This window comes from Archocentrus centrarchus, chromosome 21 (genome assembly GCF_007364275.1).
Source record: "Archocentrus centrarchus isolate MPI-CPG fArcCen1 chromosome 21, fArcCen1, whole genome shotgun sequence".
NCBI lineage: Eukaryota > Metazoa > Chordata > Actinopteri > Cichliformes > Cichlidae > Archocentrus > Archocentrus centrarchus.
The window spans coordinates 18,040,691-18,066,754 of record NC_044366.1 but is presented as its reverse complement, the minus strand read 5'-3'; the positions used below and the strand labels follow the sequence as shown (position 1 = coordinate 18,066,754).

At 40.1% G+C, this 26,064-nt stretch overlaps 1 protein-coding gene across 3 annotated transcripts; it reads right to left on the bottom strand.

Annotated features, from left to right (window-relative positions):
• Nucleotides 1–1,261: 1,261 nt before the first annotated feature.
• itga6a (integrin, alpha 6a) lies at nucleotides 1,262–26,064 on the bottom strand. 3 transcript variants are annotated; one of them, XM_030757773.1, is made up of 26 exons: nucleotides 25,815–26,064; nucleotides 13,257–13,381; nucleotides 13,021–13,100; nucleotides 12,679–12,937; nucleotides 12,411–12,542; nucleotides 9,867–10,077; nucleotides 9,216–9,409; nucleotides 9,039–9,133; nucleotides 8,353–8,480; nucleotides 8,182–8,271; nucleotides 8,036–8,097; nucleotides 7,783–7,949; nucleotides 7,155–7,295; nucleotides 6,941–7,059; nucleotides 6,519–6,681; nucleotides 5,907–5,993; nucleotides 5,727–5,806; nucleotides 5,498–5,572; nucleotides 5,289–5,391; nucleotides 4,086–4,262; nucleotides 3,874–3,963; nucleotides 3,684–3,794; nucleotides 3,481–3,579; nucleotides 3,281–3,406; nucleotides 2,520–2,647; nucleotides 1,892–2,028 (listed from the first exon to the last, which is right to left on the bottom strand). In XM_030757773.1, the coding sequence occupies exons 1-25, from the start codon at nucleotides 26,000–26,002 to the stop codon at nucleotides 2,540–2,542; spliced, it is 3,210 nt and encodes a 1,069-aa protein (XP_030613633.1). In that variant the 5' UTR covers nucleotides 26,003–26,064; the 3' UTR covers nucleotides 1,892–2,028; nucleotides 2,520–2,539. The 3 variants fall into 3 exon arrangements, with proteins under 3 accessions (XP_030613630.1, XP_030613631.1, XP_030613633.1); XM_030757770.1 differs by lacking the exon at nucleotides 2,520–2,647 and having other exon boundaries at nucleotides 1,262–2,028; XM_030757771.1 differs by lacking the exon at nucleotides 2,520–2,647 and having other exon boundaries at nucleotides 1,262–2,028; nucleotides 3,874–3,960.

Sequence of the window (26,064 nt, the reverse complement as noted above, 5' to 3'; positions counted from 1 at the left end):
TGCTGCATACAAGAAACAAAATTCAAAGGTTGGCAAGCATGGCACATTGAAGAGACCACAGAATGCTTTGACTGAAATGGATGTAGCATTTGTTGCACTTCTTTTCTGCAGTAAATTTGGTAGAGTGGCAACTGGGAACTTTTAGATCAGGAATCACTGTTTCCTGCAGGAAATTTCCCCACCAGGAACCTTTTGAGGAATTTTGAGTGCTTCACAAGGACCAGGGTCTAAATTAAGTTTCAGGGATTTTTTTGTGTTATTTTCTAATCTTGTCACAGCAGCTACATTTCAGAACCTCTGCACAAACCTGCAGGAGGACACCACAGTGTCAGATTTATATCATATCAAAGTCAAGATTTCTGTTTTCAGTCATTGTTTAAAAATGCAGATTAAAAAAATGGATTGGTCACCAGCATTTGGGCTACATCTGGCACCAACAGTCTTTTCCATTCATACTGTCTGTTTATGGATATCAGATTTTGTATAAATGTAACCAAAGAGCAGGCTACATCTGTCCTGTCTCCCTGTGCCCTCCTTATTCCTTTTCTTTTTTCCCTCACCTCCAACCGGTCATGGCAGATGGCTGTCCCTCCCTGAGCCGGGTTCTGCCAGAGGTCTCTTCCTGTTAAAAGGTTTAGTTTCGTTTACTTTAAAAGGGAGTTCTTCCTTCCCACCTTTACCCAGTGCTGCACATGGGGTGGATCACCTGATCATCAGGGTTTTCTCCTGAATGCTGTAGGGTCTTTACCTTGCAGTGTAACGTGCCTTGAGGTGACTATTGCTGTGATTTGGTGCCATATATATATAAACTTGAACTGAAAATGAAAACTGGCATCTCATCCATATGACTCCTCTGCTGTGTGTTTATCAGTTGTTCTGGGTTTTTTTAAGCATAGAATAGAATAGAATGCCTTTATTGTCATTATACACGATGTACAATGAGATTGGAGAGAAGCAAAGGTTGTTCAGTTTTGCAGGTGTTACTAAATGTAGTCATTTTTCCAAGTGTCCAATAACAGGATTTTCTTTGGAAACGCAGTGTGTTTGGGTTTCTGACTATCTGAAGACTTTCCATTGAGGAGAGGACTTTGTTATAGCTGATTGTGAAATAACGTCATTAATATAACCGACTGCTCTCCTGCTTTTTTGTCACATATGTTCAGGACAAGAAAATTCAACAATAGACCATTTTCTTTAAGCATTTTTTTTTTTTTACTTAACAATTCAAAAATTTAAAAAAGGCATTTTGAATTAAAGCATTTCAGTTGCTTTTCACCATCTTCCCTTTGAATACCTCACAGAGAGCAAAACACGAGGCTCTATAGTACAGTGGATGCTACCTGAACGCCTCAGCCGTAAGAAATGAGGCAAATTAACTGTTCTCACATTAGAATCAGACAAGACAGTGTACCTAAATGTAATTTCAAAGAGGAAAATACTGAAAGTAGACATATATAACATCCACACAAAATCTAATTTACATTCATATTACAGTGACCAGCTGTACCTTCTGTGAACAGACCTCAGGCTTCCAGTGAGACAGTACAACTTTAAAAACAGCAGTAAACTTTCCCCTTTGTTATTCGGCTGCAGACATGAGTAGAAAAAACTTTGGTTGCATAATGTTACTTTTTCTGAAAAAAGATAAAATAAATATCATGTGCAGACATATTTAAATATATACAACACTTAAAAAAAAATAGCTCATTGGCAAAAAGTGTAAAAATTTGAACCCAACTAATTTCTGGAAAGCATCATCTGTATTTAACAGAAATATATATCACTGAGCAACATGTTCACGAAATAAACAAAAAATAAAGTTCAGTCTCGCCCTCGTTTGTCAAACATCCGAGTAGAAAACGCTCATGAGTAACTCTCATCGTCCATCCAAGTCGTCATCCACTGCTTTTTTTCAAAAGGATCATATATCATTTTTCCATCTTTGTACTCAGGAGTTTCCTTTCTTATCCGCACTGCATGGTAACGAGGGATGCTGTCATCTTCTTTGGAGCGTTTGAAGAATCCACACTAGGAAAGGGAGATTTAAAAAAAAAAGAACAAAAACTCAGAATGCATTAATAAGGAAAACAAATGTCAGCAATATTTGCACGCTCTGTAAACAACAGAGAAGAGCTGTGCAGAAATGCTGAGCACGCTTTGCAGCTTTTACTTTTACAGCCGAGCAGCTATGGGAATGTCAGGAAAAGCACCCGCAGAAGCACTTTGAACAGGAAACTAGCACACCGATTGGTAAGAAAATGCATTAATCTCAGAAAAATTCACAGAACCATATTGCACAAAGACCTAATCAACAAATGGACATTTGTATTCTCATGCAGAAGAAAAAGATCTGTCTTCAGCGTGTCCATTCCACTAAATTTAGGTGCAAAGTGACTTTTTTTCCCCCAAATAACATGCAATATGTGTCTGATTTGAATTTTTCTTCTACAAGTCAGCAGAATTGGCTTGAAAGCAAGTTCATTAGTCACTGCAGTAACCACACGTCATGCTGACTTTACCCCTGTTCAGAGAGTATAAATCAGTCCTCAGCACTGAGTTTGTCTTTTTCAGATGGCTGAATGTTGAGCTCTGCCTTGTGATATGCAGCATTGTACTGGTCTTTGGATGGTCTCCTGAAGAAACCACACTGAGGAGGAGCAAGGGTGGTGAAGTGTTAAAAACATCTACATCTGTGGGTCACGGGGTTTCTTAAAACAAAACAGTAGCAAAAATACCCATCAAGCCTCACACACTTAGTTTATGCTTATGCTTAGTTTATGCTTATGCTTAGTTTATAGTTTATGCTTAGTTTATGCTTAGTTTATCACACACTGCTGTTTTAGCTTAACTAAAACAGCACTTCCCCTCCCCCTGTGTGTTGGCAGCCGCTCAGCGGTATTCATGTTTAAAACTAAATATCTGCTTTGTGGCAATTTTTTATAAATCAGCTCACGCTTACTGGTATGTCCCACCCAGACCCTGAGTAATTTTTACCTAACTCAGTTTATTTTAATAGATTTATGTGGACGCAAACTCAGGTTTTTCAGGGAAATCTTACAAATAAACTGTTGGATATTTACTGCTGACAATTTTTCCGCCACAGAGCTATTTGTAATAATAAGCAATATTTTTCATTTCTACACTTCAACTTCTGTAAAGCTGAATAAAAAATACTGTCATATTTTGTTACAGGTGCTCAGAGTTAGGCTAGTTCACATCCTCTTTTTCTTTTTTTAAACCAAACATGGGAGATATAAAGGCGTAACATCCACGTTTTTACCTTCCAGAGCAGATACACCAGCAGAGCTAAAATCAAGGCTCCTATGAGAACTGCCACCAGGATGATCCACCAGGGAACTCCCTGATTCTTTGCTACTTCACTGTCAGGAAACACTTGAACTCTCGCCTGCAGCAAAACATCAAAGTTAGGATCAAGACAGTAAAGGGTTAATGATGTTGTGCAGCTGTTGAGCTACTTACAATCATGTGTGGAGATCCCAGTATGACGTTTTCCCTCTGAGTATTAAGTACAAGTGTGGCATTTACTGACAAGTGCAAAACTGAATGAGAGGCATACTCCTGCGTACAAACAAAAAAAAAAAATTATTCAGAAGCATAATCGTGAGATTAGAATTTATAAACATGAAGAGGAAGATAAAAACAATTAAAATACAATTTATTACCTCAATAAAGGTTGAGTTCCACAGGCGGGATCTTAGTGTGACTACTGTACCATCAAGTCCCTGCAGGGGGCACTTGAGCACCACACATCCCTTCATCCCGTCTTCACAGGACTAGAAAGCAATGACACCATTCAAACATTACATCTGCACCTTCATAAAACCGTGTGTTTCCATTCATATCAAGACTTACCAAAATACTTCTGTCTGACGGAGAATTTTTCCCACCGGTTGCTCTCTCTTTTCTCAAAATTTCCCGCTTTGTCCGAGACACAGAGGACTGCTGAAAGAATATCTCCTCTCATTAATTCAACACAGAATCAGATAGCGGAGGTGTACCATAATGGCTGATTGATCAGTGGTCAAGCAAAGAAATACATTAAGCTAAATGCTCAAAAATGCTACCTGAGTGATACTGAGAGGGTTGATCTCAGATTCAGGAGAGCAGTGGATCTTCTCAGGTCCTTGAGAAGTGATGCTCACCAGGTACAGAAGCCATTTCCCATTTTTTTTAACTTTGGGCCAATGAATATGCAGTGAGGCTCCAAAAGGAGGTTTCAAGGGCTTCCATGAGTTGTCAATCTGAAGGAGAAATTAATAGGAAACAATTCTGCAACGTCATAGAAATATTAATACACACTAGCCACTTTATGGGATACACCTTGCTAGTACTGGGTTGGACCTCCTTTCAAGTTTGGAACTGCCTTAATTCTTTGTAGCATAGATTCAACAAGGTGCTGGAAACATTCCTCAGATTTTGATCCATATTGATGTGACAGCATCACACAGTTGCTGCAGAGCTGTCAGCTGCACATCCATGAATCCATGATCTGAGCCTCCTGGTCCACTACATCCCAAAGGTGCTTTATTTGATTGAGATCTGGTGACTGTGGAGGCCATCCGAGTAGAGTGAACTCACTGCCATGTTTAAGAAGCCAGTTTGAGATGATTTAAGCTTTGTGACACAGTGAGTTATCCTGCTGGAAGCAGCCATCAGAAGATGGGCAGAAATATTTTTCCTCTTTTGTCGAATTTTGGAGAGCCCACATGAATCGTAGCCTCAGTCTCCTGTTGTTAGCTGACAAGAGTGGCACTGGGTGTGGCCTTCCGCCTCTGTAGACCATCTGCTTTAAGGTTTGATATGCTGTGCATTCAGAGATAGTCTTCTGCATACCTCTGTAACCAGAGGTGAGCTCCTGCTGCCTTCCAATCAGCTCAAAGGCATTTTCGCCCAGAGAACTGCTGCTAACTGGATATTTTCTCTTTTTTGCACTATTCTCTGTAAACCTCTAGAGATGGTTGTGTGGGAAAATCCCAGTAGATCAGCAGTTTCTAAAATTCTCAGATCAAGTTGTCTCACACCAACAGCCATGCCACATATAAAGTCACTCAAATCACCTTTCTTCTCCATTCTGATGCTCAGTTTAACCTGCAGCAGGTTATCTTGATCATGCCTGCTTGCCTAAATGCATTAGGTTGCTGCCAAGTGTTAGACTAATTACACATTTGCATTAACAAGCTGTTTAACTGGTATACCTAATAAAATGGCCAGTGGGTTATATGAGAACAATATTTATAAAAAAAAATAGGTCAGATGAATAAACTTACAGTGAAAGTAAAGTTAATCAAACTTCCAATTTCTTCTTCTGACTTCATTGCACTTTCTCCTCTCACAACACCTCCAAAAAATACCTGCGAAGGATTGGCTTCCCTGACAACAACAAGCAAGCAGGTTGGAGGCACTGTATGGGTATGAATGTATAGGCAAACAAGTCAAGCAGCAACTAACAAGACAATCTCTGCAAGAACAAACTTACCCAGAGGCCGACAAAGACAATTCAATGATCACTTTACACTTTACTTTCACATGGATAGCGTCTTGGTCGCTAGTCCTAAATGAAAAAACAAAAAACAAAAAAACAAAACAAGGTCAGTAGCATTATTCAGATGATGATACACAGTATATTAATATCACAACAATAACACATTCCAGTTTGAAAGCATACGTGCAGCCCATAGAAAGCTGAACTCAGCACCTATACTTACGTACTGAGCTGTAGATCAATCTCTATCTCAGTGGTGTCAAGAGTCAGATTTGTAGCACTCAGGATGACTTTAAAGGTAGCCTTGTATAAAAAAAAAAAAAGGAAAAGTATTTCTTATATATGAATCACAACAGCAAAGTGCCTAAGAAGGCATAAGCACATAAGCATGACATATCTGTACCTTTGAGTTTCTCTTAAAAGGATTTCCCAGCTCGCAGTCTGCTTGAGAGCTGCTTACATTTACATGACAGGTGACCGGCTTTTCCATCTAGAAAAGAACACATGGGAAAATCTGTGTAATCTGTCCAAGCAACTATTTTATGACATGGCCATAAACTATATATAAAAGATGGACGTAGTCACTGGGTCTGGGAAAAATGAAGCCAATGTGGAAGCCCCTTAAACCTGCATTTCTCCTAAGGGCCAACAGGAGGCGACTCCTCTTGTTGATTCTGCACAGCTGTACTCGACCTTAGCTGTTAGCACTCAAACTGTTACAAATGTTAAAGAACTCGTGCCATGAAAATCCAGCTTTTAAACTTGTAACAATTTTGACAATGCCATTATGTTAGAAGAGTGAAGCAAGCAGTCAGTGTCATGGATTCAATCACCCAGGGTGCTCTTAATTATCCAAGTACTGGATTTTCCTCTTCCTCCTAACAAAACACACAATTCAACAGTGCCAGTCCCCACGCTCCCTCAGTGCCAGTGCAAAGGGAGATTGGGGCAATATTGTATATGTTATATTGTAACAGAGTTACAATATAACAAAGTAATTTTACAGTGGACTTACTGTTGTTTGATCAGAGCGGACTCCAGAATATGACAGGGTATTTGGGAAACTCCCCACCAGCTTTGCCTCATAAGCATCATCACCATTCATGTTGCTTACTGTCACTGACACAGCCAAGTCCTTCTTCTCGTAATTGACAATAAACTCTGGGATGTTGTTCTTGCTGCAGACGCAGACACACACACACACACACACACACACAGATTTAAGTTGTGCGTGCTGTACAGTCAGCATGTCTGAGCTTGTTTTCTGGCTATGGTTTCATATTTAGCGGGGTTGGTGGCCCACTGAGAGTCAACCATTCAGTTTGCTGCGTGCATGAAAAAAGCAGGGTGGGTTTCAAAGTCCAAGCGGTTCCATAACATTACCAAATTGAAAACATGCCTACTGTATCTTATTACAGTCTGAGAATGATTTTTAACCTCTTGTTTAACGGGAGGTACACATCTTGGTTCGGTTGTCTGTAGTACAAACTGTACTCCATCTTCAGGTTGCTCCGGCAAATATGATCTCTTCCACATCCTTCTTTTAAAAAGTTCACCTGCAACAACAGGAAATGGTGACAAATATACAAATGTTACACAATGAACTTCATAAAATGATTTTTTTGTATTTACTTATAGAATTTGCCTTTACCTCAGCGATGCCTTTGCTCGGTTGAGTGGCGTCTAATATGGGCATGAGGGGAGGGAGGCCATTTTTTGCCTTCCCTTGTTTTGGACTGATTTCTGCAGACACCTCAATGGGGATGCTGTGCATCTTGTCCTTGATGTTATCCTTTGTAAATCACAAAAAGCCAGGAAAATTCATGGATTTATTATTATAATTTACTATAAATGTATCTGTTTTAATATATATTATTACTGTTAATATATATTACTAATTACTAATAAACACTGATAGCAACCCTCTAAATGGCCTTTAAATTAGCTCTACATATGTTCATGCACATAGATAAGCTGGAGCTTATCCCAGCTGTTATTGCGCAGGAGGCGGGTCACACAGACAGGTCACCAGTCTGTGTGTTAGCAGGGTTAACACCACAACAAGGATGTTTTTGGTCAAAACGTCATCTCTGCCTATAAATTTATTCACATGTGCTTTTGAAGCTGTTTTGAACCCCTTTCACATCAACAAACTGTAGTTAAAATGTGAAATAACATATTGTTTGTGCACACACTATACACACACCGTAGCTTCGTAAACTGACTTCAGGTATTCCTGACTTCTTCCTCAGTGATCAGCTGTGTGACAGATGATTTACCTTAAGTCTGGCTGTTTGGGTGATGCACTTTTGCTGGTTTTGTTCCTTGAGGTTTAAGGTGCCATTGAACTGGTATTCAGATTCAGAGCTGGATTCGTTCAGGAACATCACCCTGGAGGTCAGTCCTCTCCCGTGAGCTCTGTCCATCTCCACAAAATAGTTAATGGCTGCAGTGTTGAAGTAAAATACATGAATGTGTGTGAGAAAGAAGAACTTTTTTTTTAGGAAATGGAAAATATATCCTTTTACATACTTAGCTTTGGGTTGTAAGATGCAGGATTAGCTTTGTAGGAAAAGCATGCAGTCACAGCGAAACTATGGATAAAAAATGGACACTGTTAGGAAACAGTATGTTTTGGTGTTAAGTCTGTTTGAATATCATAATATTAGAACACCCACCAAACTCCGTCACCACAGGTTTTATTTGTCAGCCTTATTTCATTTGGAGAGACTTTGACAACTCTGCTGAGGCTAATGACTGGCCTTGCCCTGAAAAAAAGATTGTTAAATAAAAGTGTGACTGTGATCAGTAGGGCCTAAATTTTAATTCAAGTTTAAGGGTCCAGTTACCTGTAAATTAAAGCTGAATCTGACAGAGAGCCTACAGCCAAGTCTGGATAAGAATTACCATCCAGGTCCATGTTTCCTGCCAGAGAATATCCAAATAATCGAATGTTGTGGTCTTTCCCTGAAAGGACCTGGAAAATACAGATGAAAACTTAAAAACTGAAATTTATGTTGAGGAAAATCTTCTCTCTGAGATGCTCTTATTATACCCAATAATGTACAATGAACCTAATTAGTTGCAAAATGTTCCTCCAGCTGTTTCTTTTTAGGACCATTTAATTTTCCAGTCTGTTGTTGTTGAATATTTGCGAATCTCTGGATTCTGTTCTCAGGCATGTTTTACACAGCATCCCAACTTTTTTGGAACTGGAGCTGCATTTCATATACCAAAGCATATATCATGAAAGTTCAAGGAGAATGGGCAAAGGAAGAAGCCATTAAATTTTCACTTCTTTTAAAGTGGTCAGAAAGTTTTCAGAGCAGTCAGTGTGCAGCAAGCTTTTAGAACTCTGGCAAACAAGGATCTGCGAAAGCCAAAAATGAAGCTGATCACAGCACTGAGATCGTACCAAAACACTGATGGAACATCATTTCTGTGTATTCATCAGTATAACCTACTCTAGAGGCAGTCATGTGTTCCATTTTTAATATAAACATTACAATTACGGCTACTTTAAACAAACATCCACCTGTGCTTGAGTGGTTCTGATTCCTTGTGCGGAGCCGTGATAAATGTAGACTTTTCCTATCCCGGAATCTGCATGCGGAGCTCCAATGGCAATATCTGTACGAGGAAAAGACACAATTTATGTAACTGCAAATGATAAAGACAGAACAATTAAGGCACAAAGGGTCAGCCTAATCACCTTTATATGAGTCTTGATTGATGTCTCCGATGTTCTCTACTGCCACTCCAAACATTGAGTCTTTGGTCCCGTTTAGACGGACAGGAGTGATTCCTTCCCACACTCCTGCCTTGTTGATGTAAACATAAACAGCTCCTCCAATGTCTCCACCCTTCATGTAGAACTGAGGGGCTCCTACTACTATGTCTTGCCACCTAGATGGGAAGTAAATATTTATCAGTATAATACAGAGTAAACACGAGACCTGTTGGCCTATAGAGCTCTGCTGTCAAATGTTTTACCTGTACAATATGTGAAATATTGAACCTTTTCCTAATCAATACTCATACTAAGTATCAGAAGAATTTGCCAATACAGCTCGGTATCAGATAAACTGTCATGTTGACTGTCATGTGCCACTGACAGCGGAGCTAAAAAGAAAAGCCAATGAAAGTAAATAGTACTTTAAAAATGGAAAAATAATTATTAAAATAAAGAGATACTAAAGGAAGTTGTGTCCTTTCCCAAAATCTAAAAGCCACAGATGTTTTTCTTAAATGTGTCTTTATGCTGTTTTGCAATTTGTATAGTTTTTATATTGAATTTATTCCACTAAACAGTCTAATAAAAATACCTAAATGCAGAATAAAAAGCAGGTGAAATGTTACCCACCCATCGCTATTCAGGTCCACTACAGCCACGTCATATCCAAAGCAGGATCCCAGTCCTGGACCCTGCAGAATGTGCTCCATTGAGAGTCTATTGTGTGCTACGGTGTCTTTCTTGAACAGGACTACAGCTCCACTGTGATTGGTTCTGGGTGCTCCGGCCACCACTGTCAGGTTAACACTAGTGATGTAGTGCCCCGAATCAAGAGAGAACCCTAAAGAGTGTGAAATGGATTTACAGTACTGTGAAAAAGTCTTGAGCCACCCCTCATTTCTTTATAATTTTGGAAAATGGGAAAGAAGGGCAACAATTTATTGAAACATACACAAACATACATGGAAATACAAGATATAAGGCAAAAACAGAGTTTGTGGGTTTTTCTATCCAAGTATGTTTTAACTGCATTGGCAGTGTGTTTGGGATCATCGTCATGCTGAAAAATGAAGCTGTTGCCAATCAGATGCTTTTCAGATGGTGGTGGATCAAAATGGTGTTCATAATTCAATCAATTTTGACAATATCCCCCAACCATGACAGAGCCTCCACCCTGTTTAACAGATGCCTGTAGACACTCACTCTCCTGACCTCCTTCATGCATATTAATAACGATTTGAACCAAAAACGTTTTAATTTAGATTCATCACTCCATCAGACCTGTTGCCACAGATTTACAGTCCAGTTCTTGTGTAATGTGGGATCCCTCAGGTTGTTCTCCCCAGTTCCCTTTCTTAGGAATGTCTTCTGAGAGCCACCCTTCCATTGAGACCATTTCTGATGAGGCTTCAGTGAACAGTAGTTGGATCAGCTGAAGGGTCAGATGCATCTCTCAGGTCCTGTGTCAGGTCTTTACTGGATTTTTTTTTTCCCTGTTTCTTAAGGACATGACTTACAGATGCCATTAATCTGCTGTAGATGACACGGCCACTGCTTCCAGTAACACCTGCTGAAACAGAGTCCATCTCTTTGCAATAGCTTTGGATAACCAGTAGGAGACACCAATGCAGCAACAAGATTTTGATTTTTCACTGCAACAATCTACAAACACTGCTAATTCTGTCACGGTGTTTGAATGCTTCCAAACAAGCCTTTCTTTAAAAGGCGCAACAAATAATTCAGCTTCATTAAAATTATTGCATTTGGGACAATACTTCTGAAATTAATAAAATCAGTATAGCTTGTGTTTCTTTTGATATTAAAAGTTTGTATAGAGATGTACAGAATATCTAGTTAAACTGCACAAAATGAAAGTGAAAAAAGATGCAAAAGATAAGCCTCTTGCATCTTGGTTTGAGGGATATGTTTGGATGGTAAGCCTGACTCATAATCCAGGATTCAGTAGTTTCACCTTTAGCAGCAACAACTTGAAGTATGACCTTATCAGCCTATCACATTATTTTGAAGAAATTTTGGCCTACTCTTCTTCACAAGATTGCTTTAGTTCATTGAGGTTTGCAGGCATTTATTTATGCACAGCTCTCTTAAGGTCCCGCCACAGCATTTCAATCCAGCTGAGGTCTGGACTTTGACTGGACCATTCAAACATCTTGTTTCTTTTCTTTTTTCTTTTTCAGCCATTCTGTTGCATAATTTCATCGTCCTTTTGCACCACCCAATTTCAACCATGTTTTATTTGTCAGACAGATGTCCTCACATTTAACTCTAAAATACTTTGGTATACAGAGGAGCTCATGGACAGCTAAGTGACTACAAGATACTCAGGCCCTGTAGCTGCAAAACAAGCCCAAATCATCCATGCTTGACAGTATGAGGTGTTTGTGCTGACATGCTGTTTGGGAGTGTGCATTGTGGCCAACCATCTCCACTTTGGTTTTGTCTGTCCAAAGGAAATTGGCCCTCATTTACTATTAGTGTGCATGTACAAATTATTATTATTTTTTTTTTTTTGCATTTTTGGCCACAGCAGCTATTATGGGCAGTGGAGAGAGACAGGAAATGGGGGAAAGATACAGGGGAAAACACACGGGCAAATTGGCGACGGGCCGGGACCCGAATCTGCGCTGCCCACACCGTAACGCGGCATATGTATGTGGTCGCCAGCTTCACCACTAAGCCACCCAGGCACCCTGTGCATGCACAAATCTGTGTGTACATCAAGCATACAAAATGTATCATCATTTGATGATGATCAGTTAATGAAGTGCATTTGATTAGCAACACCTGGCTTCTACTTACCCTCTTAATTCACACAGAAGCAATAAGGGAGTACTTTTTTTTTCTTTTTTTTTTACATGACTGTATGTCCCAAATCATTTTTCTTTTTGAATAAACCTGCACACCTAACGGTTGTGTGAGCATCAGAGAAGAATTTCTTCTTAATAGTTAATTTTAAAATTATCATAACAGCAAAAATTTTAACTTGGCAAAGGAAAAGGAAAGGTTACTGTCATAGTTCTGGGTTTTGGACAAAAGATTTTCTGTTGTGAAGTTACATTTCATATTATTTTTTGCCACATTTCTAAGGGGCACTCAGCCCTAGTTCCTTGTTTCAGTTTCTAGTTATTTTCATGAGTATTCTCATGAACTCACCAAGGTAGCTGTTTGCAGGTACAGGCACAAGATCAGGGTTCCTGGTACGCTCGTCCCCAACTTCAAATGGACCATCATCAAATATTCCCATGTCCAGTAAAGTGCTGTTATCCTGCTCTACTCGCACAACCCCTGGAGAGGATATAAGAACACAAGAAAATATTAAAAATGCATTTTAGCATGAAAAAAAAAATTAGCTGTATGTAGTAAAAGAAAAACTTTAATCCACTTGATCAAGAGTACTTGTTAGATACAGTGAAATAGTGACCTTTCCAGTTGTAAGCTCCTGGTGCTCCAAACACCATGTAATGATAGTCCTTGGTGAAAGTAGCAGCCACCCCCTGCTGGCATGTTCCAAAACCTTCATGGTCTTCATTTCTGCCATCACAGAATTTCCAGTTACCTCCATCTTCAGAACCAGGGTTGATGGTTAGGTCCTGACTCAGGATATAACAGCGTCCAGGGATGTAATGAGACTCCTGGGGGGTATTTACATTCCAACGCTTCTGATAGCGATGGGCACACGTCTGAAAGAACAAGACCTTTATAAGAACTGAACCAGGACAACAGAACCCAGAGAACAATGGTTTCAATACTCAGTTTGACTCACCACGATCTTTCCCCCAGGTCCCTGGCTCTGCACCGTTACGCCCATCCACTGATTCTCTTTATTCTCAGAACGTGGATTCACTGAAAATTCAATACGAAAAGTCAGTGACATTCCCTGGTGACCTTTGGCACCAGACATAATCAAATAGTCTACTTACAAAACTTGGTTCCTACAAACAGTCAAAATTACAAAGGTAGTAGATTTTGTTTAGGTACATATGTAGGCAGAGTTCTCACCTTCGTTATCAAACTCGATGCGCTCACAATCATTAGACTGGGTGACTTCACATTTATACAGGCCTCCTGTGATTTTGGCTGCTTGGTTCGACAAAGCTCGGGCTCTGGGTGCACCAACCAGTACCCTACAAGAAATACAAAAATTCAAGTAATTAATCCAAATTCAATGAAAAGTCTGGGAACTGTTGTTTCAGATATATGGTGTGTCAGGAGCTTGTTGAATTCAGTACACATTATGCAAAAATATCAACAGTGACAATGAAGGCAAGCAATACAAGGAGTGCAATCCTGTGTGGCTGGCAGAGGATTCAGACCCTTTTCTTCTTTTCAGCCTATCTGCAAAGACTGAGAACAATGGTGGCATCCTGTGGCTTGGTTTAGATATACCCCATTACTACAACATCCCTCATTCATTTCCGGTCAGGCAGATTTGTTTTGTTATACCTTGTTTTTCTCACAATGGTTTCATGCCTGTGTTGTCACTGTCGAGTAAAGGCAAACAGATAAAAAGTGTGCAAAAAGATATGAAGGCTAAATATGAAGGAAAAAAGTGGATGTTTGTTAGCCAGGAGACTCGTTAACTCTTTGACCTGCAGCTTAGATGAGAGAGGCTGCACTGCAAAAAGATGACCAGGTAGTTAAAGTCAGAGTGACCAAAACAAGCATTTATTGTGCATGCTTTCTGCTCTAAGCCTGCCTTACACTTCTTTTCCAGTGCAAACACTCTAAAAACCAACTTGAATTAGTATGTGCAGATTTGGAAAACCAAAGTCACACAACTGGCTTTGTGTAGCTAAAGGCTGTAATTTTTCATGCTCATAATAATTTAACAAACTAAACATGAAGAATGTTACAGCTGATGGGAATGTCATGAATTCTGCAGGCATTTTGCAACATAAATTTTGGCACTGGAAGAAAAAGATCTATTGCAATTTATCCCGAGGGTCACATGAATCTCTGTAATAAATGGTTGAGAAATTTCGCTCAAAAGTGACCATTTTCATACTAATCAAACCATTCAGCGACCCCGCATACCCTGTGGTGGGGGCAATGTCATTCTGGAACAGACCACTCTCATCAAGATAAAAAAAAAAAAAAAATGATGGCTGGGATGAAGTTTATCACTCAGAAGAACTTTTAATCAAGTTAACGTGACCCTTTCCTCAAAGGATACTTGGAAGAGTGGATAACTGAGCTGCCAGATTCCCTCACTTTAAGAGTCAAGGGTGAAGAGAATAAGTGATAAACTGTTTGCAGATATTATACTTCAATATGAGAGTCTTAACTTCAGCTTAGTAAGATTTCACAAACCCTTAACCCTTTCAAAACAAAACTTTTATTCAGCGTCTTTTGTAGTGGCCAGCAGGACTTGCTACCTCTTTGTTTCAACCTACACTAAAATGGGTCACTCTGAAGAGCTGACTGAATTTGAATGTGGTACTGTAATAAGATGCCATTGCTGACACCAGTCAGTTTGCGAAAGTGGTGTTGTTGCAGAGTGTAAGTATCTAGAGAACCACAGCAACTCAGCCACAAAGTGGCAGACCATATGCACTTTCAGAACAGGGTTTATTTAAAGAGTCTCTGTCAGGTCTCAGAATTTATCACACTGCAGAAACAGCATTAGTGAAGGTTACAAATGATCTTCTTATTGACTCTGACTGTGGATTCATATCTGTGCTTGTTCTGCTAGACCTCAGTGCAGTGTTTGGTACTGTTGACCATAATATTTTATTACAGAGACTAGAGCATGCCACATGCCATAGGTATTGAAGGTACTGTGCTGCAGTGGTTTGGATAATATCTATTTAATACACTCCAATTTGTTCACACACTAAGCTTAATTATGGAGTTCCACAGGGTTCTGTGCTAGGACCAATTCTATTTACACTAAACATGCTTCCCCTTGGCAGTATTATTAGAAAGCATTGTATACATTTTCATTGCTATGCAGATGATACCAGCTTTATCTATCCACAAAGCCAGATGACACACACCAATTAGTTAAACTGCAGGAATGTCTTAAAGACATAAAGGCCTAGATGACCTCTAATTTTCTGCTTCTAAATTCAGATGAAACTGAAGTTATTGTACTCGGCCCTACAAATATTAGAAACATGGTGCCTAGCCAGATATTTACTTTGAATGGCATTACCTTGAAATAATGCTCTCTAGAAGGTGAGACAGAGTGCAACTAGGCTGGCTCAGATTATAGAAGGATGATTCCATTCACAGGCCGGTGTCCTGTACTGCAGTTTGTGCCAGAGAAACCAAATCCCACAACTTCATAGCCCTACCCTACTCAATACTTCTTATCCATAAGGGACTTCAGGTGTCGTCATTTTGCCCCTGCTCAGGCTCCTCAAAAGCTGGTATGTCCTCCTCTGAGTTTTCGTTGCTTGCTCTACTGTCTCACCCTCCTCCACACCATCTCCTGACAGCTCCTTGACTCACCTTCTACAATTCTGAGTAAAATCTTTTCTGCCTCACTTAGCCCTCTATCATGCCATACATGATCATTGCTAATGCAATGGGAGACATGACCAAATGACACACGTTTAGGTGACTATTAAGTGTGCAGAATGCAGTTTGATCAAAAAGCTTGATTATGAGAATCCATCCATCCATTTTCTTCTACTTATCTGGGGCTGGGTCGCAGGGGCAGCAGCCTAAGCAGAGAAGTCAAGACCTCCCCCTCCCCAGCTACCTGCTCCAGCTCATTTGAGGGACACTGGGGTGTTCCCAGGGCAGCCAAGAGATAATCTCTCCAGCTTGTCCTGGGTCATGACTGGAACTCCTCAAGAGGAACCCAGGAGGCATCCTAGTCAGATGCCTGAACCAGCTCAACTGGCTCCTTTCGATGTGGAGGAGCAGCAGTTTTACTCTGAGCCCCTCCCGAATGGCTGCACTCCTCACCCCATCTCAAAGGGAGAGGCCAGCCACCCTTCAGAGGAAGCTCATTTCTGCTGCTTGTATCCATGATCTCACTCTTTTGGTCACTATCCAAAGCTCGTGACCACGGATGAGAGCGGGGACGTTGACTGACCGGTAAATCGACAGCTTCTCTTTCACACTCAGCCCCCTCTTTACCTCAACAGACTGGTGCAGCGTTCGCATCACTGCAGACGCTGCACCAATCCGTCTCTCAATTTCCTGCTCCCATTTTCTGTCACTTGTGAACAAGACCCCAAGATACTTAAACTGCTCCACCTGGGGCAGCAACTCATCCCTTTTCCAGCTGATAAGTTATTTCTTAAAATAATGTTTTAGTGTTCGGATGTTTCCTACATCTGTTTCAATGTTCATGAAATAAAAATAAATTTTTTACAGAAACCTACACGAAAATGAAAACAATATTATTACATAACATCATTCTGTGATCACGTAAGACGCAATGTCTACTACAAGGAAGAGAAGATGAAAAATAAATAACAATTTGAAAAACATTTTGCTGTAACATTAAACAGCCACAACACTTATACTACCTAAAAGACCTAAAGACCACAACTTCTCTTAAAAAAAACAGATTCTCACAGATGTTGCAGCTTTTCATGAAGAGATGCTGTGTTCTACATGTCTTGCTCATGTCAGCAGCCAGTGGGACAACATAAGCAACTCTTACACACAGATCGAGGAGGTTCATCAGATTGTCTTTTTACAGATTAATTTAAGAAACACAGATTAAAAAAAAAAAAAAAAAAGATCACAGCAATACTGAAAAATAAAAATGGTACCAATTGGAATTGGTTGCAGTTACACAGACAACTGCATGAAAGAACAGTTTTAAAAAACACTGCGTCTTTCCCCCCCTGGGTTGGGGAATAATGTGCAGAGCAGTTTATTTTAAAGGACTGAGAAATAGTGATTCTAGTCTTCATTATGCTGATTACACCAATATTTGTAATGAACAATATATCTGAAATTGTGTATGTTTTGCTCTTGAGCTTTTATTGTATATGAAGTCGATTCTGTGTTCCCTCCTGCACAGTGTGCAACAGTCATATTTTACTGTTTGAAATGCTTGTGTTCATGTTTGTAAAAATGTTTGCTGCTTTGCTGGACAGATCACGCTTGAAAAATATAATTTTAATATTGATGATGTCACGGTCCTGGGCTGGTTACCCAGTGTTTTTGTGTTTTTTATGTGAGGTTCTGTTTTTTTGTTGCATTTCTGCTGCGTTCCTAATTTTGTTTACAGTATAGCTTCCTAGTTTGTTATAATTCCTGAATCCTGTTATTGGTTATAGTTATTGTATTTCATTCTGGTTTCCCTTTGTTCTTACCTTCCCCACGTCTCTGTGTTCCTGTGTCTGTCTTGTTCCCCATGTCTTGGCCCTTTGTCTTGTGTTTAGGTTTCTGTTTAATCATGCATCCTTAAGTTCCCAATAGCTTTAGAGTTTAGTTCTTCCTGTGTTTTCCCTTAGTGTTCCTCCCTTTTGTGTAGAGTCTCTTGTGTCTCTTTTCCTCAGTGTGTTTGCCTCCCCATGTGATGTCAAGTTTGCGCTTGTTTCCCTGTCTTCTCTTTTCCTGTCTTATTTTGCTGGTCTTATGTTCTGTTTGTCTTGTGTCCTACTTTGCGTCTCCTTGTCTTGTTTGTCTAATTCTGTTCACCTGTGCCTCGTCCTCCCCAGGTGTCTCTCTTGCCCTGATTACCTTGTGTGTGTGTGTATTTAAGGTCTCAGTGTTCCTTAGTTCAATATGTCCTTCAATGCACATATTAAACAAATATGTAGGACTGCTTTTTTGCATTTGCGCAATATTTCTAAAATTAGAAACATCCTTTCTCAGAGTGATGCTGAAAAGCTCATTCATGCATTTATTACTTCTAGGCTGGTCTATTGTAATTCATTATTATCAGGCTGTCCTAAAAGCTCCCTGAAAAGCCTTCAGCTGATCCAAAATGCTGCAGCTAGAGTACTGACAGGGACTAGAAAGAGAGAGCAGATTTCTCCCTTATTGGCTTCTCTTCATTGGCTCCCTGTTAAATCTAGAATAGAATTTAAAATCCTTCTCCTCACTTACAAGGTCTTGAATAATCAGGCCCGATCTTATTTTAAGACCTTATAGTACCATATCCCCGCAATAGAGCACTTCTCTCTCAGACTGCTGGCTTACTTGTGGTTCCTCGGATACTTAAGAGTAGAATGAGAGGCAGATCCTTCAGCTTTCAGGCCCCTCTTCTGTGGAACCAGCTTCCAGCTTGGATTCAGGAGACAGACACCCTCTCTATTTTTAAGATTGGGCTTAAAACATTCCTTTATGATCAAGCTTATAGTTAGGGCTGGATCAGGTGACCCTGAACCATCCCTTAGTTATACTGCTATAGGCCTAGACTGCTGTGGGGTTCCCATAGTGCACTGTTTCTTTTCATTCACCTTATTTACTTTGTTTATACTCCACTCTGCATTTAATCATTAATTATTATTAATCTCTGGCTGTCTTCCACAGCATGTCTTTTTTTCTCTCCCCTCAGGCCAACCGGTCGCAGCAGATGACTGCCCCTCCCTGAGCCTGGTTCTGCTGGAGGTTTCTTCCTGTTTAAAAGGGAGTTTTTCCTTCCCACTGTCGCCAAGTGCTGCTCATAGGGGGTCGTTTTGACTGTTTGACTGAATTGAATTAGACATTGTCTCCCATATAGGAAATGCAGTGAACACTTGCTTTCTGTGACTTTTCACACACTGTCAGAGCTGTGCAAAGGTGCCAGGAAATGAGCGAGAAAAACCACAAACAGGCCTCAGTCAGATAAAAGGGTTGGCAGGCACAACTTCAGTTCTTCCTTCACTGAAAGTCGCACTGAGTGCACAATAGCGATTTTGGGAAAAAAAGGCTATTATTTGTGGTAAAGTAGAATCAACTTATATCCAAATAACTTTCAGTCTCATCAACAACTCTTAACACAGCTGTCAACCTTGTGCTTCTTGCACAGGTCAAAGAGAATGACATGGCAGATATTATTATTATTACTGCTATCTGTGGAATATAAACCTAAGGAACAGGCATACCACATTTTACAATTGTACCATACCTATATATGTGTGATACTCCTCAGATAAACTGATAAATCTCAGCTACTAACAGAATAATGTGAAACTCGCCATTTGATACTGACTACTCAGCGACCTAACTAAAAACTGTACTACACTGTAACAGTGTATCAGTGAAAAAAACACATCAGACTACAGGATGTGAGTCGCCAGGGACCAATTGGCTCCAAAACAATAGTCTGACGCATTTTACACTATCACAAAAGTACACACTTCACACATGTGTGAGCTGACCAGCAAGCCTTCAATAAAGGAATTTCTCTTAAGGAATGAGAGGAAATCCTCTGCACCCTTTCTTCCTCACAATAACTGCAGCTCCGTCTTTGACCCACCCATTGATCTGGGGGGTGGCCATGTGGCTTTTCATTTGCTAAAGAGGGACGCTCCTGAAGACCAAACTGTTAAATGTGTCCTCAAACAAAGCCTGGTAACATCCAAATATAAAAAGGAGTCTTTCTTTACAGTTAGCTTTATTTTAACATTTTACCTGAGCAACAGTTAACAGTCAAACTAAAAGGTTCACAGAGGACTAACTACGTCCGCAGAGCTGAGCCAACACGGTAAATAGGCCGGCTTAAATTCAGAGCTGCAAAAAGTATTTTAAATAAGTAAATCAAATTCAAATTGTCATTTCAATCAAAAATGCAAACAGTAGGTAATAAACTATTACTGTGGATCAAAATCAATTCTGTAAACAAAATGAATAATCCCATAATCATAAAAAAAACAACCGAGTGATCAAGAAAAAAATACAAGCCTGTTTCTGTTGACATCTAATGGATGCTTACACTGTAGATTCATTTAGGGAGATATTTAAATTTGACCAAAATATGACTTGGGCACTTGTGCTATGAGGCTAATGATGTACTGAATATAGTTCAGAACTGAAAATGCTTGGCAACTCACCTGCCTGCCCACTCTCCACCATCACACTCTCTCCCTGTCTGAAAACCTGCCAGCTCCAATCAGATCCCTCCAAAGCTTTTGTTCTGGAGTCCCTCAAGTAAGATAAAATCTGCTCACAGTTATTTAGAGATTCTTTCACACTCTCCTCAGTCCCAGCTAAGATTCCTTGTCCTCTCTCGCAGCCTCCCGTTTGTTTCAAGTAAATTATTCTTAGTTTGTAAATAAAGCTGTTAAACTTGCCCTTGTGTGCCGAGTCTGAATTTAGAGTCCAATTTGTGCCAAAACCCGACATTCACCTTCTATATAATCTACGGACTCTTACTACATTAAAAAAGGTCTGGCTCTTATATAGCTCTTTTCTTTGCATGAGCACTCAAAATGCTTTATATAGCGTGTCTCATTCACCAATTCACACAAGGACTTTCTACATCTAAGTGCTTTTTTATCCAACATTCACAAACACAATCAATCACGAGCAAATGAGGGCTCAGCATTTTGGATACAGAGGTGGACTGGAGTAGCCAGGCATCAAACCACCAACCCTTGATTAGCAGATGAGCTGCCCTACTTCCTGAGCAACAGCCGCCCCACTACATAGCCCTGCTGTTGTAATACGTTGTGGCTCTAAAGTGTGTGGTCACCTAAAATGCTTTAGAAAGAAGAGGTTGCTTGTTTTTCTTTCAGAAATGTTGCAAATGACAATTAATGGTTCTTAATGTCAATCAAGCCTGCACGATTTTTAACAGACTCTCTCTCTCTCATCTCTACTGCCTATGGAAGCCCATGTCCAAGAGCCATCGCTCTGTATGTTCCCCTGGCACATTGTGTTACTTAATGCAACTTTATCTTTTTAAACTGATTGACAGATGCAATTATGTTGGCACAGCTGAAAACTGCTGATCACTTAGTTAGCTGAGTATCTGTTAGCCTTGGAGCACTTGATGATTTTCTCCAAAGTGCCGAAAAAAGGTTTCTTCTGAAGACGTGTATAAAAAGCTCTTACCAGAATAGAAAAATAAGTGGGAGGCCTTTGTGCACAACCAAGAAAGAAGACAAGCACACCCGATTATCTAAAGTGAGAAAGGGAAGCATCACAGGTCCTCAGCTAGCAACTTAAATAAATGGCTCCTGTAGAACAATGGCCCCAACAGTGATGGTGAAGAGGCGACTGCAGAATGTTGACCTTCTAGACAGAGCTGCAAAGAAAAAGCTGTTTCTGAGACTGGAAAAAAAAATTAGCTTGGGAAAAGACCCAGACATTAGACAGAGGATGATAGCTACTATATAAAGAACATATCAAATGATCTATCACAATTTGCACAGTGCAGCTAGTGTGGTGCCTAAAATACTGCCTAATCAACAAATCAGGGGTGACACATTTGCTGATTTTAGCATCACAGATGTGTATGTGTCTGCAAGTAACAAGAAATTGAGGAAACTATAAAAGAGTATCCATGTCAAATGTAAAATGTCCCACTCAGAGTCATCATGCAGGGTGTCTTTCGCTGTGGTGTAAATGCATAGTGGCTGGTGTTGGCTTTCACAGTGATCTCACTGGTCTCTGTTAACAGATGTGCTCCAGTGCCTCCACAGCTGTGCACTCAAAGCAAGAAGAACTCACAGGACGGGCCGCAGCTGTTCTGACTGTTTCAGTTCACACATCCCACACTGATTGGTGCTGACCTGTGATTGTCTGGATACATATCACAGAATCGTGTCAACTTCTAGTAAAGAGTAAAGTTTTTGATGGGTTTTCCGAGTCGCCTCTTTAAGGCTGTTTATTAACCACTTTTCTATTATCTTGAAACCAGCCAGACATCAGTGTGAAGCATGACTGGAAGATCTCGGCTGATTCACTGATGTGTTTAATCTATCGGGTTACATGTGCACAGATGGCAGTGCATGCCCAGTCTGGTTTCATTGAGAGAATGTTAAACCCATCTTTAACATATTACTCATGGAAGAGGCATCAAATTGCCTCTTTGCCAGATTTTGCAATACTTTCAGGGATTTATAGAAACAAGCGTCAACTTTTTTCTTCATCTACTTCTTCAGAAATCAAAACAAAAACAAAGCATCCTATCACCATAAATGCAATGAGAAAGTGGCGAAACAAACAGAAGACCAACACGGAAAGAGCTGCAGTAATAGTTTCATGAGAAGAATGGAGAAAATTAAAGGTGAAATTCAGCCTGTTTTGGTTTGACATAAGAGGAGTTACAGCTATCACTCACCAGGCAGAATGCCTGGAAAAAAAGAGGTCCAGCATTCCCCTCTTCACATATGATTTATAACAATCAGATTGATATACAGTAATAGCGATAGCCAGCAGAGTTTTGCAGCTGCCAGTGATTGTCATCACACAACAGAACAGGAGCGGCAGATGTGGCCAGCGTGACACATCACTGACTTGTGGTTTCACGGGTTCAGCGGTCCTCGCAGCTTTGGGTTAGGCAGAGCTGCTCATAGATCACCACTGTCTGTGTGCTCTGCTGAGCTTCTTCTTGACTCGTGTTTCCATAGAGCTACACTCCAATTAATTATTCACTTCAGTATCTGTAGGTTTTATTTTTAATAAGAAATAGAAATCTGACTGCTAAACAACTGATTAATTGTTCACTCAATCACCTTTTAAGTATAATTATGATCATAAAAAAAGCATTCTTACACTTTGGACTGTTTGTCAGATAAAACAAGCCTTTTACCTACAGACCATGATTGGTTAAGTAATGCTGTTCCCTTCAGGGGTCACCGCAGCAGATCATCTGCCTTCATCACCCTATCCATAGCATCCTCCTCTGACACACTAACCCTCCAGCCAACAGTAGCGCAGCTTCCACCACCAGTGCTGGTACAGCGGTCATTGTTACCCCAGGCTTCGACTGATTCAGCATGGAAATCTAAATTGATTTTACACTTAATGCCCTTCCCGACACAAACCTCCCTATTTATTCAGGTTTGGGATGGGCACTAGGTGTACACTGATTTGTGCTCCCCGTGGCTGGGGAGTAATTGGTTAAGTAATAATTAATAAAATATTCATTAGTTGCAGCTGTAATTGTTAGTTCACACATGGAAAAAACGTTGCTCATCTTAAGTAGAAAAAAAAAAGCTAAAGTGATGTTTTAAAGGGCTAGTTCACCCAAAAATTCAAAGTATGAAGCTCTTAACTAATTTATTAGACCGCCTGTGGAGGCTGTTTAATTGAAATGATATTTTTAATGCCAGTATAGGGTCATTGTTGTTATTCATGAATTTTCAAATTTACAGTTTTACAAAACAAAAGCGGAAAAACCATTATTATTTTTTGAATAAGATGCCAAATTACAGTTATATACTTGCATTCCTGAAAAAGAAAATTTGCTTTTAGTGGTTGAATGTTGCACTTGATTCATTTCTCAGAAAAGTCCAGTGTGCCGGCTCAAATTTAGGAATAAAAACATGAATTTGGTTCAGTGATGTTTTTGACAGATTTCTAAAATATTTGTGTTTTATTGTTTTTATGACAGGTTTTCTAATAAATTTGTTTAGCACTGTACTTTTTTTGTTCTCAAGACTCTCGTTGTCTAATATTATTTATCCATCCACATTGTTTTGTAGTGACTGCTCTTGAATACAATCAAATTAATGACACTCGTCTTGTGGTGTTCAAAGACAAACTAAAACATCTCACCAGGCTGCTTGAAACTCCATAAACCTTGTTGTCAGCACTTTAATGTAGAAACTACTTGTTTTTTTTTTTTTATATCAAACTGCATCTGGCAGCCAAAAGTAAATGTGCAGCTATAACCTCAGAGCTCAGGCAAGCGAGACAGTTATTATGTTTACATCCTGTTATAAGCACAAGCCTCTTGTTGCCAGGTAGATATATACTTCTTTCTGCACAGTGATACAGCTGTTGAGCTTGCCCAGTAGAAAGGAAACATTTCCTATATGAAAATGCTCACATCACACTCTGCAGATTTTTTTTCAGCTTTACCTTTAAAGCTTGCATGTTTTGTCTAAACAACAGCTCAAAACCCCCAAATGTTCAGGTTACTGTCACATATAGAAAAGCTGCTCTGGAGGTCTGTTGATTTTTATCTGAAATACCAAGATTTGCTCAAGATTCAGGGTTTTCTTCTCCCTAAACTGGGTCAGCTTCCTCATGGAGCAGCATGTAAAGGAGGCACTCTCCTCTTACTTTGACTGGCTGAAAACAAACTCTCAAGCCAGTGTCACATTTCAAGCCTCTATTTGTCTGACAAATATGACATCAGTTTCATGACTTTCCCCCCCCCCCTTCAGATTTGCCAAGTCTGACAAATGTTAAAGTTCCTCTTTTTCAGTTTCACAGCTTCCTTATGCACAAAGGAATCTTTGTGCAAAACTAATCTGAAATGCCAGCTTTAAAGACTGCACGGTTTGTGCATTCACTCCACTATGACCTGTCTTGGTCGTCAAAATAGCAATCAGATTAAATTCCACAAGTTAAGGGTAATCTCTGGCATCTTTGAGACATTTCTCTTTTTTCTTTTGTGTGTGTGTGTGTGTGTGTGTGTGTGTGTGTGTGTGTGTGTGTGTGTGTGTGTGTGTGTGTGTGTGTGTGTCATGTTATCAGGGTTTCTCATCCCTGCTCTTTGTTTCTCAGCATGTTGCTGCAGGGTCTTATGAGTGCCAGCAAAGCACCTATGCAAAGAGGTTTTTATACATCACACCCTCTTCTTAACACTGAGGGGGCAAGATGACCAGAGTCACTACACAGGTGTCAATTCTGCCCCTTCTGGGCTGGCCAAGCCAGGTAATCTTGAAATCATTAAAGAATGCCTTGCTTCTTGAATGATGCCAGGTGAAATCCTTCACTGGAGAAATATTCAAATATTTTGACTCCTGCTCTTTCTCATCTTGGCACGGATCCAAAGGCTAAAAACTACATTCTTATAACTTATATTGAATTATATTTATATATCAGCTGGTTTTGATCACTCAGTTAAATGTAAGGAATAATAGGTGAAATATAATGCACATGCGTTAAACAAAGAAAAGCAGAAAATCCACTCATTTCCGGAGCTATCCTGAGAATCTTTTATTTTCTATTACACCTCTCCTCGCAGGACTCTGCCGGTCTGACCCTACAGGCACATTTGCATGACACTGCAAGCATTGTAAATTCACTTGTTATGCTTTGGTTGTTTCCCATTTCATATTCAAAGCATCAGCGTGGAAACAGCTGAAATCACTAAAAATCAGAACAAAGCATGTGAGAGACCCTGTGGGGTCTGGGAGAAAGTTTCTAACTTTCATTAATAAGTTGCTCTAACGCAGCTGGATGGGAATCAGTTCAAAACTGACGGCAGTTAAAAGTTTCGATTAAGAGGGTTTCAAAAGTTTTTTCGCTCACTATTTAAAGTTCGTATAAAAAGTAGGTGTAAGCCGAGCATTTATTACAGCACATCCTGGCACATTTGATTATGATGTCACCTGACAAAAAAAGGGGCTAAAAGCTCCAACAGGCTTATTAACTGAACCCGCGCGCTCAGGTGCTCTCATAAGCAGAGCTCTACTTTCAATTCAGAAGCAAAGGAGAACAGCAGGTCTGAAGATGCGGTTATCTAGAGACACCACTCACATGACTTTGTCCGGGTTGAGCTGTCGGTGCATGGCAAGAGAAAAGCCGAACAGGCTCCCCGGCTCTCCGTCTTTCCTGAGGACTTGCTTGGTGTCAAGGTTGAAGGCGAGCACAAGAGTGGACTCCAGAATATAAACAGAGAATATAAGTGCAGCCTGTGCAGCAGATCGTCCTCCCTGCAGCAGCATTGCAGCGTCGTCCAGATGCGCCCAACGGTTCCAAAGTTAAGAGCCGCGGACTCCGTGGCTCC

Coding starts and splice junctions, on each gene's coding strand:
- itga6a (XM_030757770.1), bottom strand. CDS start 26,002: ATGCTGCTGCAGGGAGGACGATCTGCTGCACAGGCTGCACTTATATTC. Junction 10,078..12,410: donor ACCTGCAAACAGCTACCTTG/GTGAGTTCATGA, acceptor CACACTCTTTAG/GGTTCTCTCTTGATTCGGGG. Junction 8,481..9,038: donor TCAGAACCACTCAAGCACAG/GTGGATGTTTGT, acceptor TGTATTTTCCAG/GTCCTTTCAGGGAAAGACCA.